This window comes from Peromyscus maniculatus, chromosome 20 (genome assembly GCF_049852395.1).
Source record: "Peromyscus maniculatus bairdii isolate BWxNUB_F1_BW_parent chromosome 20, HU_Pman_BW_mat_3.1, whole genome shotgun sequence".
Classification (NCBI taxonomy): Eukaryota; Metazoa; Chordata; class Mammalia; order Rodentia; family Cricetidae; genus Peromyscus; species Peromyscus maniculatus.
The window spans coordinates 65,927,407-65,939,749 of record NC_134871.1 but is presented as its reverse complement, the minus strand read 5'-3'; the positions used below and the strand labels follow the sequence as shown (position 1 = coordinate 65,939,749).

The following is a 12,343-nucleotide window of genomic DNA, read 5'->3' as shown; positions in this document are numbered from 1 at the left end:
GTCAGCCTGGTCTACATAGTTGAGTTCAAGGACAGCCAGAGTTACATAGTGAAACCCTGTCTTAAAAAATAAAAACAAAAAACAAGCAAAATAGAAGTCATCAGATCATGGTTTTATTAACAGATACAGAATGTTCAATACATGTTTTCCATGATGCTGAAAAAGACAAACTTTCCTTTCTTTGTCTTTTAGTCATTTTTAATTTGTAAATATGTTAATGTGGGTTGTGTTTGTTTTGCTTCTAACAGACATCAATTCGTGGAAAATGCCGAAGGTAGGCCATCTGGAAATGGTACTCCATGAGCTGCATTTGGAACTTGCAAATATAACGGATTTTAAATGAGCAGCTATAAATAAAGAAATCTGCCTTGAAGCAGGTATAATTTTTAAAATTCTCTACATATTTTCAGTTAAATGTCATTTACAAGTAAAATTTATAGTTTCACATCATTTACTTTCACATATTCCTCCTCTGTCACCACGGTTTTCTGTAATGAAATGAACACAGCGGACTAACAGGAGAAACAAAGCCAGCAAGCAAACTGTGTTATGACAAAGGCGGCAGGAGGGACTGTCTACTGCACTGCTCCAGCCTTTCGGCCCTGAGCATTCTGAAAGTCTAGCTGTCCCTTTCTAGGGACTGTGTTCCTTCTTGACATCCCAAGATCCTTTGAAACAGCAGGAATGATGCCTCCACTGGAAAAACAGCACATTTCAAAACCCTCTCCCTGATGTGCTGATGTAGCAGAGGCATGAATGTCATGGGGTAATCAAACACTTTCTGATTACATTTGAGGCTTGCTCCACAGGAGATAATTCAGGTCTTGTACTGTAAATATGGTCAAAAGACCATAGCTATGCTAAATATTAGCTTTGCTAAATATACACTGGAATGTTGAATATATGTAGACATTCAGTAAGTTAAATTTAACTTTTGATTGTATGTAAGAATCTTGTTTCATCTTGATTATATGTCTGATTGGACATGTTCTTAAGATGCCCTCTATTTATACTTATAACCATAGATTAGCGCTCCTCTCAGCCCTGGTCAGAGAAGTATCTTTCTGTAACTGGTAGAGGTTAACGCACAGACTCCTAACTGATCAAAATGCTGACAATCAGTGACTATTGGGTGCTCAGACCTAGGAAGGACATCTGTATGCATCCACTGCCCCTACTCCAAGTCTCCAGGCTCAGGGACACTGGAGAAGACGAGGGAGAACACACATAAGAGCTGGAGGACAGGGAGGAGCTGTGGAGTGCTGCCCTCTGGACCTGACGTGACCACTGCCCTCATTAACTCACAGAGCCACAGTCATGGAACACAAACCAAGCCAACAACACAAACCAGTCAACAGTCCACCAGGGCTTGGGAAAAGGCTCTCGAGGCCCTGTCCCTGGTTCAGGAGCGACTGGCAGTTGATGGCTGCTTGGAGGGTCATTTTTCCTCAGGGACATGGCAGCTGGAATTGGTTGTTCCTACTCTAGATGGTTGGTTCTCTGTCCATATGCATGTGAGAGGTATTAATTGGACTCAGTGGGTTATAGAAAGAGATGGAGTATGAAGGTGAGAGGAGTCCAAGCAGAGGGGCTGAGGGATGAGAGGGGGTAGAGATGATCAAAATACACTGTATACATGTATAAAGTCATCAAAGAACAAATACAAGTGTTATTAAAAAGGTTCTATCTTGCACCCTTATAAGCTACCAATTCAAATAGTGAACAAAATGGTATTAAGCCACGGCCTAAAACAGAAGCCTGGAGAAGGAACAGGAGATTAAAGAACCTGGGCAACAGTGGGAGCGCTTCCTCTGGAGGAAGCAGGCTCTTCAGCTGGCCCAACAGCTAGCTTTCTTCAACCCTGAACTTGGGTTGTAAAGTCCATCCCATATACCTACCTAGTCCATACCCACGGAGCGGAAACAGACCCGGATCACTATGGGTGCTGACCAGTGGCAGGTACCATGTTAAACACCACCCGAAGGAATCCTGTTTTGTTTGTTTGTTTGTTTAATTTTCATAGACCTTTGCATATTTCACCTCTTTCCTTGCAACTAAGTATCAACTTTGGAGATAAAGCATATAGCTTTGGGACTGTGCACACTAAGAATTGAACCCAGATACTTAGATAGGCAAAACAAGTCACTCTACCACTCAGTTATACTCTCAGCAGAGAATATAGTTGTTGTTGTTTTAAATAAGACTATGTTCTCATAGGAAATTAGTACAGTTTAGTACATAATTTTTCAGATCAGCAACAAAATGTATTATTTTAATGGCCCAAGCCATCTGAATATGACTAATATGCTTAGAGTTTTAGTATTTGTGCCCTAAACCGATCCTTTAATAACACTAACATTTTATACACAGTAGTTCAAATAATTAAAATATAAAAGATAATTTTCTAGAAATGTAGAGAGAAATTAGAACAGGAGAGCAAAGCTCATGAATTAAGAGCTGTCTTTAGAATGAACTAGGCTTAAGTCCTAGTACCACCTCTTGGGAGATGATCCTGGACAAGTTAACATCTGGGTCTTCACCACCACCATAGTATTAACAGTTTCTGTTAATAGGATTCCTGAAGATTCGATAAAAACATGCTTTGGTATAATATCTTTAGTGAGGTCCTAACACCAGCTAACGTTACTATTCAACTTGGTTACTTATTACTTTTTGAATACCATAATGAACATTATAGTGGAAAATTAAGGACACACAAAATGAGGATAAATTCTGTAATACTAAAGTTCTTCTGTAATTTAGTTTGGTTCACTATCATTTTGTTTAGAGTTCTTAAAGACTCCAAGAGGAAAAATCAACCAGGCACATATAGGATGAATTGAGAAAATTCAACATTACATCATTTAAGTGAAAATGCCAACATGTGGAGCTACATGAATAAAAAGGCCTTAGAATTTTCTAACAATCACTGGGCCTTCCTGCCAGGTACACAGCATCCAACATGGAAGGTGAAACTGCACACACAAAACTGAAAAACTCCTTACCTTGAATGCTAGAGTGAAGGACTGAAAACTGTCTAAGAAACAAAGAGCAGGGAGTTTGAGTAGACCCGACCCGACACCATAACTACTTAAGTTGACACGTAACAATCCATTAACCCTTCATGTTTCCAGACCCGCTTGCAGTGAAACAAACCAGACTCACCTGCGGGACCACACTCTGCATGTAGGATGGTGGATGCTGCTGCTGCTGCTGCTGCTGCTTTTGCTGCACAGCACTTTCTATTGCTACTTTAGCTACCGTGCTTGGATCCGCTCCTGCTGGTACAGCAACCATGGTTGCGCTGCAGCCAGCATTGTTGGGGTCACTGATTGTAACAATCCTCACTCCTACTTTATTTGGAATTCCTGGGACTGTTTCCCGATCGTTCTCCTCGGCCGGCCTCTTCACAGTTTTGCATTCCGCTGTGCCATTTGTAGACCGGACGTCAGTCGACAGGGCAGAATGGGACACTCTAGATCCTGAGTGGGGAACTGCTAGGATTTGATGCCCCTGTATAACAGGGGTTGTAGAATGCGGTGAGACAACTACACTTGGGCGTTGCTGAGGCACATCTGAATTCAAACTTGAAGCTAGAGGTCCATTAGGCAAATCAGTACCACTGAATTGCTGTGTTGCCACACTTGACGCTTCCTGCATACTGCTTGTGGACGGTGACCCACCCAAAGTTAACACAGGTCCATTAGAAACTCTTTCTAATTGATCACCTTTGGCAGTATCTTGCTGAGTAGCATCTGAAGTCCCTTGTGGTTCTACTGGAGATATCTCACCATTTCCAACATGATTAGAAGAAGTTTTGTGATTTGGAATGTTTTTGCTTAAATGAGAACCATCTCCTTTATCAAAATCACAGATCCCATTAACAAGGGTTTTTTTCAAATCACTTTTGATATCCTGCATGTCCACTTGTTCTGAGTTCTGTTTTGCAGATGCTCCATTCTCACCTAATTCCAAGGATGGCCCATTGCTGATTAGTGAGCACTGATTAGTCTCACTCTGAATCTTCCCTGAGTTTGAAGGAGGTAGACTTGAGTCACTGTACTTTCTCCCATTTAAAAGGCTGCCCACCTGTAGTTCACTTTCACTTGTATCCCCGTTGCTGGTGCTTGTGGTTCCTCGTCGGCAGGACGGATTCTCCATGACCTCAATTTTCCGTTCATGCACATGTAAACCTGTTGCTTCCTTTGCTTCCTCCTCCTTCTGACAAATGATCTTATCGCCTTTGAATGGGGGGGTAGCAGTGGTACATGGTGATTGTCCGGCTGCAAGCGTTTGCACCTGAAGCCCGGCTCCTGCCTGCGCTCCACTCATGCCAATTCCTGCTGGAGCAATGAGCTGAGCTGCACTTCCCTGACTCACGGTTGCAGTCGCAAAACTGGTATTTGGCACAACTGTTATGGTTACCTGGTTGCCAGAAGTCCCTTGGAAAATGGTTGCTGGGCTATTGGAGATCAGTGGACCCGGCAGTATCTGTAAGTTCGAAATGGGCACTGTTTGCACTCCCCCTGTTGATGGCATTGTACTTTGGACCAACTGAACATTTTGCTGGCCAACCAACAGCTGCTGAGCTGGAGTCTGCCCCTGCACTCCAAAACCAGCTGCTTGGTTATTGGCCACCTGATAGACCACCTGAGGGCTGGGAGCTCTTGCATTGTTAGGGGGAGGAATCTGTGGTGCTGGGAGGATCAGCTTACCCCCTGGGGTGGAAGGACCCCGCTTGGGAAGCAGCAGCTGTTTTATCAGACTAGACTCATTGGAAGCAGGCTGGGCTACTCCTGCATTTGTTTGCTGGGGCTGAACTTGCATCTGTACTTGTTGTGGCTGTTGAACTTGTACCTGGACCTGCTGTGCGGGAGGTGCTGGTGAATGCTGCTGCTGTTGCTGCCTCTTCACAGATAGCATCTGACTGACAGTAGGAGGTGGTCCCTGTGACTGAAGGGGGGAAGAAGATGACATGGCAGTAGGGACTTGGTTATTAGTGGTGGGGACAGGTGATGGTGAAGAAGATGGAGTTATGTTTGGTTGTCCAGTTAGCTGAACTGTCTGACCAGCTGGGAGAGCTGCCGGGTTAGCAAGAACAATTTGGTGAATGGCTGGTGCATAAGTTTGACCTTGTTGAGCTGGCTGGCTTACAATCACTACACTTTGCTGGGTTGGTTGCTGTGGTTGTTGAATAGGCTGCTGTACCACTGTTGATGAAACTTGCTGAGAAGGAAGCGGTTTGGGTGCAATGTTCTGGAATCCTACCCTGGAGGGCTGTGGACTTGGAACACCAGCTATGGTAACCACCTGTCCTGTAGCTACCTGGAAATTCTGTACTGAAGTTGCTGAAACGATGTTGGATGCAGAAGTTGTTACGTACTGTGGGGGTGCTATGATAACAGTATCTTGAGGCTGGCTACCAGCCGCTGTCTGTTGAGATGAAGTGTGCAAAGGTTGTGGTGATGTGCTGATTAATTGTTGACCCTGTGAAACTGTAGACGTACATGCTGGCATGTTCTGTACTCTTCCAAATAGATGACTCTGTGGTACAGTTTGCTGGATTACTGTGACAGGAGTACCTGAAGGGATCTGTCCCGGGACCACTGTGTGTAATGGAGATGGCTGTGACATCACAGATGGATGGTGAAGCAAAGTCTGAGAGTTCACAACTGTCACAGGCTGGGGCCCTGTACTGTGATTCTGGACCACAGAACCCTGTGCAGGCCCTCCTCCAAGAGCAACACTCACAGGAACTGCTGTTGGGGGCAGGGAATTCTGGATGACTGTTGCCTTAACGACCTCACAAGGAACTGGAGCCTTATTCTGAATGACAGTCACTGGAGCACTTTGTTGCTGGTGGGTATGAACTGAAGGATTTGGTGGAATTCTAGAAACAGTCTGTGCCACAGTATGAACACCTTGTACTGGAAAAGACATTTGTGTTGCAGTCAAATTTGAAGATTGATTGGTAACAGGAGTCCTCTGAAAATGATTTCCTACAGCTTGAGATCCATGAGGGATTCCTATACATGGGGAAAAATCAAAGTTCCTAGTGAAATGAGGGCAGGACATCAAATGTCTTATTATCTTACTTAATACAAGAGGAAGGGTGTAAAGAAATGAATGCCCAGAGAAGAGGAAACATTCGAGTATGGTGACACCCGTGAGAAATACCGTAAAAAGCACAGGGCAAGGTCATCACTTAATATACACAATATACATTTAAATTCTGGTTCTACACTAGCAATACTTAAAACAATTAAAAACTTGGGGTATGCTGCTATTGCCTGTAATCCCAGTTTTCAAGAGGAGCCCAAGCTTGAGGCCAGCATGGTCTGTATAGCAAGACTTGCCTATGAATAAAATAAAAAGTATTAAAATTTAAAATTAATACCTGCAGGTGAAGGAGTTGGAGATACATCAGCAACAGAATCAACACGGACAACAGGAGTGGAAACTGGCTGCTGCTGATAGTACATCTGGATGGGGAGTGGAATAGCCCTCCGTTTCACTCCTATTACATGGATATGAGCCTGCCCACTGTTACTGGAATCCTCCACTCTCTTTACTGTATGATTTGGAAAAACTGTTCTGTAAAATAACACATACTCAATTATGAAAACCAGCACAAGAACACAACACTGTCTCTAGTAATGCTTAGCACACTGCCACTGTTACTAATGTATGGACCAATATGCTTCAAAATGTCATATTCGGCAAAAGTGGAATACAAAGAAAACTATGTAGAAGATTAATTCTCCAATTAAAAAGCCATTATTTATTAACAATGTTGAGCTGTAAAGCAATTCCATATATAATAGTTTACATACATGTATTTTTACAAATTTAGCAAAGTATCAAAAAGTCTCCTTTTAGGTCAGATGCATGTTAACTACATATTAGGATTCAAGACTTAAAAAGAATAATGTCTTCAACATGTCAAAGAAGGTAGGAAAAGAGGAGAATTTGGTTTCTTACTTTTCTTCCTTTGATAAACCTCCCCATCTCAACAAAGTGACTTTACAAGTCTCCACTGCACTAAAGCCAGCGTGTTTCCGGGGAAGCTCAAGCAGTAGCTCTGTAATCAGCAGCTTTGTGTTTTCTACAGTAGTCAAGAGTAGCCAACATAAATGACTTTGACTGTGAAAAGCTATGCACTTTACCTCAGACATCTGTAAAACCCAGTTGATGTGAGAATGCCACCACGAGCTAATTTACTACAAGTTGAGAGATACTCAGAATACATTTCTGCTCGAGAGACTGAGCAATCTGGATTTACTTCAAAGTGAGCATTTAGCCTAAAAAAGAGCAAGAAATTAAGACATTATATACCACAGGAAAACCCATGTTGAAAGATAATGTGTTATACTAATAATTACTTCAACTAACCAAATTTCATTACCTTGTACGTCAGTAGAAGTATACATACTAAGTTTTAGACAGATTTAATGAACTAGACCAATTGCTTATCATATTACTACAGTATTATAAATAAAAGCTACAGTTACAGCTCTGCCACAGGAAGGATGGTCTGTTAGCAACAGTTCTCTAAGAAGCAGTGTTACCCAGTGGTTATCTGCTGGTGTACCTGTCTTGCAATAACTCCTAATCAAAAGCATCATACTGTACACTGAGGTCAAGCAAATAGTGGAAACCTGAATTAAATTTTTCTTTGCTCCTGGAGCAAATTCCTTCAGCCAAGAATCACCAAAGCTCTCAACTATGACATCAAACAATGACACACTACACACTACCACTCTCATCTCCAAGCACTTCCGTCTGCTACTTCATAACAAATGAAAACATACTTCTTTTTAAAGTAACTTCCATCTACAAGTCAGAATTAGAAACCTAGTTACCTTTGTAAAATCTCTTTACAGAACTCACTATGCAAAACAGGCAAACTTGTTTTTCATACACTTACTCACATAGTAACAATGATAAAATAATTTTCTTTCCTTCTTGTTAAAAAGTGTCAGGAATATAACTGGGATGTGAAAAAGTAAGTCTGTGTGCGCGCACATATGCGCACACACAGCACACACACATGCTTTAATGTGGTGGTGGTTTGTGCTCTTTCCAACTTCCACAATCCTCTATGGTCTCCGAGTTCAAAAGTAGACAGAAGACACCCTTTACTTTGCACTGCAGAAGAAGGCTAACAGACCCAGCTGGCATTAGGAGAGTCCTCAAGAAGAAGGGTCAGCGTGTAACAGTGAGAGGGAAGGGAAGAAAAGCCAGTGGAGGCACTGGAAACCAGAAGCTGGTCAGAGCAGAGCACAGCAGTCTGGGAAGGTCTCACAGATACAAGGCATGGAGACACCGACAGTGACAGGAGCCCGGGTAGTAACCCAGCAAGGGCGGAGGGGAGGGAGGAGTTTCCATGTGGTCGCAGAACCAATGTCGGCACAGCTCCCACCAGCCTCACCAGCTCTACATGTGTTTTGCCCACATGTATGAGATTGGAAGACACAATCTTCTCAAGGAGACAGTACTGTCAAGTTGTTTAATCACAAGGTGTAGACACACCAGCTATCTATCTATCTATCTATCTATCTATCTATCTATCTATCTATCTATCTATCTATCTATCTATCTATCTATAATTCTATCACATGATTCATTCTCCCTTACTAACCATGGACAGGAAAGCTGGACTACCTTTAAATAATAAGGCTAGCTTTAAGCCAGGTGTGCTGGCATCTGCCTGTAACCTCTGTACTTGAGAGGCTATGTTCAAGGACAGCCTGGGCTACACAGCAAGGACCTGTCTCAAACACAAAAACAAAACCAAACAAAGAAGATATTTAACAACAAAACCTGGTTCTACTTACAACACTAGTCCAACTTAGTTTTAACAAAATAATTTGACAAGAACAGACTTTGTAAGCAGACAAATATTATATCCTACACAGTGAAAAAAGATAACATTTTAACACAAATGTTATTCTAGGGGCGTTAAATGACATAGTTTAAAGACATTCCTGTGAGGCTGTTTTAATTTAGAAAATTTTGATGAATTCTTTTCTTTCAAATCATGCCAAAGTATACGTGAAATGACTTATTTATACAACTCAGATCTACTGTTACTAAGAACTGTTGGGTGACTAATGAATCTGTTTCTTTTTCTGTTGCTTTGCTCTTCCCAAGTATTTTAAAGCCATAATAGAAACAAGCCACTTACCACTGACAGGCAAACTTTTCACTATCTATTTCCACTATTCCTGGAGGTGGAACAGCATGCTGGGCTACAACTGTTCTGGAAGCTGAAGAAAAAGACACGTTAAAGTTATATCACTAACAAAATGTAGTCACTACATGCTACATTCATAGGCACTGAACCAGTTCTTATTTATAAAGAATGTCTTCTACAAAGACATAGAAACACATGAACATAAACAAATTAAAGAAAGCAAAGTGACCATGTATTATATCAGGAACTGTTTTGGAGCCTTCCTATCTTGCTTAGCCTCATAATAATTCAACAACAATAAAATGGGTAATTTATTGATTGAACACTTCACATATTTATTATTTTTCCCAGTTCTTTGGTGTATAGGTACAGGTAAGAAAACCAAGCCACAAAGATTAAAAGAGAACTGTGCCTGAGTAAAGCAGTGGACTCAGTGGGAGTGAGCAGAGCTTGGTAATAGCATGCTTGTGTAACCTAGGTACAAAGCCTGACATTCAATCTCAGCCAGCGCTACAGTCAATTAATAAAAAAGTGAACAGTTAGAAAGGCTAAGGACACCAGCTTGATAAGCATCTGTCAGCTCAGCTGCACAATGCATTGGAAGTGATAAATTCATTTTTAAATTTAAAAGATGGATATTAATTCAACAGAAGCTCTAGGCTAAGACAGAACAAAAACATGGATCCTTGGCCTCATGAACAGACCTATCTCAAAAGACAAGCAGAGAAATGTTGCTTTATATGAGTAGTAAGAATTAGCTTCGCAGGGTGGGCTCTGAGTGTGTAGTGGCACCCTCAAGGCCCATGCTTGAGCCCAGCACCAAGAGCAGCACCTTCTACTCAAGCCTTATTAGTCTGGTTTTGTAGCAGACATTCTTACCTATTAAATGAGGGAAATCTGTACCATTAAGATTTTTACAAGAATGCAATCAAAGAATATGATACAAAGTACTTTATAAGTATCAGAAGCAGCCCTCAAAATACAGCAATGCTCAATATTGAACTACTTCAATTTTCTTAGCCCAGAGGTCCAGACCAATAGCATCAGCATCTCACAGGACCTTGTTGGAAATGAAAGTTCTCAGGTCCCACCTGACTAGAAAATTCAGGAGTCTGTGCTGTACGAATGCATTCAGACTGTTCTACTGTATTCTCAAGTCTGTGAACCACTATGCTAAGTAGGAAGCATGATTTATAACAATGTCTTGTAAATACCTTTTTAGAAATAACACCTATGAAGACAAAGCAACAAGTCAAGCATTTCATAATTCTTTGGTTTAGAATGAAAGAAGAGAAAGAAGGAAGAAGGAAGGAAACAACAAAAAAGCAGAGAACTCTGGTTGCCAAATGAAGAATAAAAATAAGCTAATCACTTTTTGGATGAATGTTAAAATAAATGTGAAGAGTTACAAGTTCTTTCCTTGTCCACTTACTGCCATGACCTAGATTGTCAACTAGTATCTGCAGGGCCAACTCAGTGGTCACACAGGTGGCCCTGACTAATCTACATGGGTCACACAACAAAAGCAATCTTGAACGGGAAAGGGACTGCTTTCATGATGAGGGAGACAGGGTTGAAGGAACGGAGGAGAAAAACAAAACAAAACAGGGAATAATCAGAATAAGTTGAAAATGCAGGAAACTGTCATCAATTTTAAAAAGAGAGAAAATAAGATTAATTCTGGTTCCAGTTCCATTCTAGCAATAAATAGTACACATTCACACATACATTACATTAATGAATTCTGGACACTGAAAATACTTCCGAGCACTTTACTTTGTACTTTGATTATTTAGAAAAAAAAAAAAAGCCTGTATTTAATTTTGTCCGATGTACTACTTACTACTAAAACTTGTAAAACAAACTTTTAAAAAGAGTTTCATAAAGAAACAAACATTTACCAAGTGTATTTAAAGGCTGGGAACACAGCTAGGTGATTGATGAAGAGACTCCAAGTGTAAGCGCCGTCCAGTTGGGTAAGGTTTATAAGGCTGGGGTGAGGACAAAGGAGAGGAGGGCCTGGTACCGTTTCTGACATGGTGAAAAGGTTTCTTTCTGCAGGGTGTTAGACTGAGCTCGGGCTGTGCTGCCATGGATGTGCTTTGACACTGACCCACACTCTTAGGCCACACACATTTGAAAAAACGGAAGATGGCAACAAAATTCTAATAACTATATAGAATATGGTATTATTTTTAAAAGTCAGCTTAATACCCATCAAGAAAATATACTCTTTGCAACTATGTAAATTATGATGGAATTAAGATGTTGGCCTAAAAACAGATCAAAGCTTTCATGATGATGAAGAAAGGGCAGTTTCAAGATGATCACTCCGTAAGAGAGCAGTATTCACTAAAACTGTAAGAGGAAAAAGTATTCAACTACAAAGGATAGTCAACTGAATGCTCTCCAGCTCAAAGTTAACTCTTTTGGGTCTCTAGAGGCCATTTCCACCTTTGTTAATGAATTACTACCTAAGTGAATAACCCACAGATTCTTAATGCTTAACTGAATTCATTAGACAAATGAGAACCAGGGCCTAGATCAGGGGTCGGGTTCATCTGCTGAGGTCAAAAGAAATGCTAAGATTAAAGATCATTCACAAGGCAAAACAGTACCCGTCACTAAAGTGACCTTGAATATGTTACTCATTGTGATTTACTAAGTATGATACTCTTTGTAGACACACCTCTCCATGTCCTCATTTACTTTAACCTCTAGCCTGTCCCTTGAGGATAAAAAGACATTTTCTTCACCTTGACTAAAGCTTTCTCAATTATACATAACGGGCTATTTATTTAGAGACAAGCTTACTAAGTAGCCTATGCTGGCCCTGAGTTCAAGAGCTTCCTGCCTCTGTCTCCCTAATGCTGAAATGACAGGGGAGACAATACACCTGGATATCTGCTTGCTGCTTAATATTTATTCCCATGGATACACCAACACTTCCCTTTTTTGCCATTAATGTCCATTTGTTCAGTTCTGGCAGATGGGTTCAATGCACATACACTACAATACTACAACACTGCCAGATACTTAAGGAGAACACAATGAAAACAGCGAACTATGGAATATGTGTTACATACTTCACATAAATAGATACACTCACATGGTGGGTTACAATAATCTGTAACTCCAGTCCAAGGG

General features: G+C 41.1%; 1 protein-coding gene and 1 long non-coding RNA gene across 4 annotated transcripts in view; one reads left to right on the top strand and one right to left on the bottom strand.

The window, feature by feature from the left end:
• The window catches only part of Arid2 (AT-rich interaction domain 2), a 145,141-nt gene that overhangs the window by 39,358 nt on the left and 93,440 nt on the right, over positions 1-12,343 (bottom strand). For all 3 annotated transcript variants that reach the window (XM_006974330.4, XM_076556672.1, XM_042264586.2), the window contains 4 exons: positions 9,188-9,269; positions 7,167-7,301; positions 6,398-6,594; positions 3,166-6,026 (listed from right to left, as the gene is read on the bottom strand). In XM_006974330.4, coding sequence (XP_006974392.1) covers positions 3,166-6,026; positions 6,398-6,594; positions 7,167-7,301; positions 9,188-9,269 — 3,275 coding nt within the window. The remainder of the gene's footprint in view (positions 1-3,165; positions 6,027-6,397; positions 6,595-7,166; positions 7,302-9,187; positions 9,270-12,343) is intronic.
• LOC121824256 (uncharacterized) lies at positions 5,723-6,791 on the top strand. Its single transcript, XR_006066061.2, has 2 exons — positions 5,723-5,859; positions 6,404-6,791. It is a non-coding gene; the product is annotated as an uncharacterized LOC121824256 (long non-coding RNA).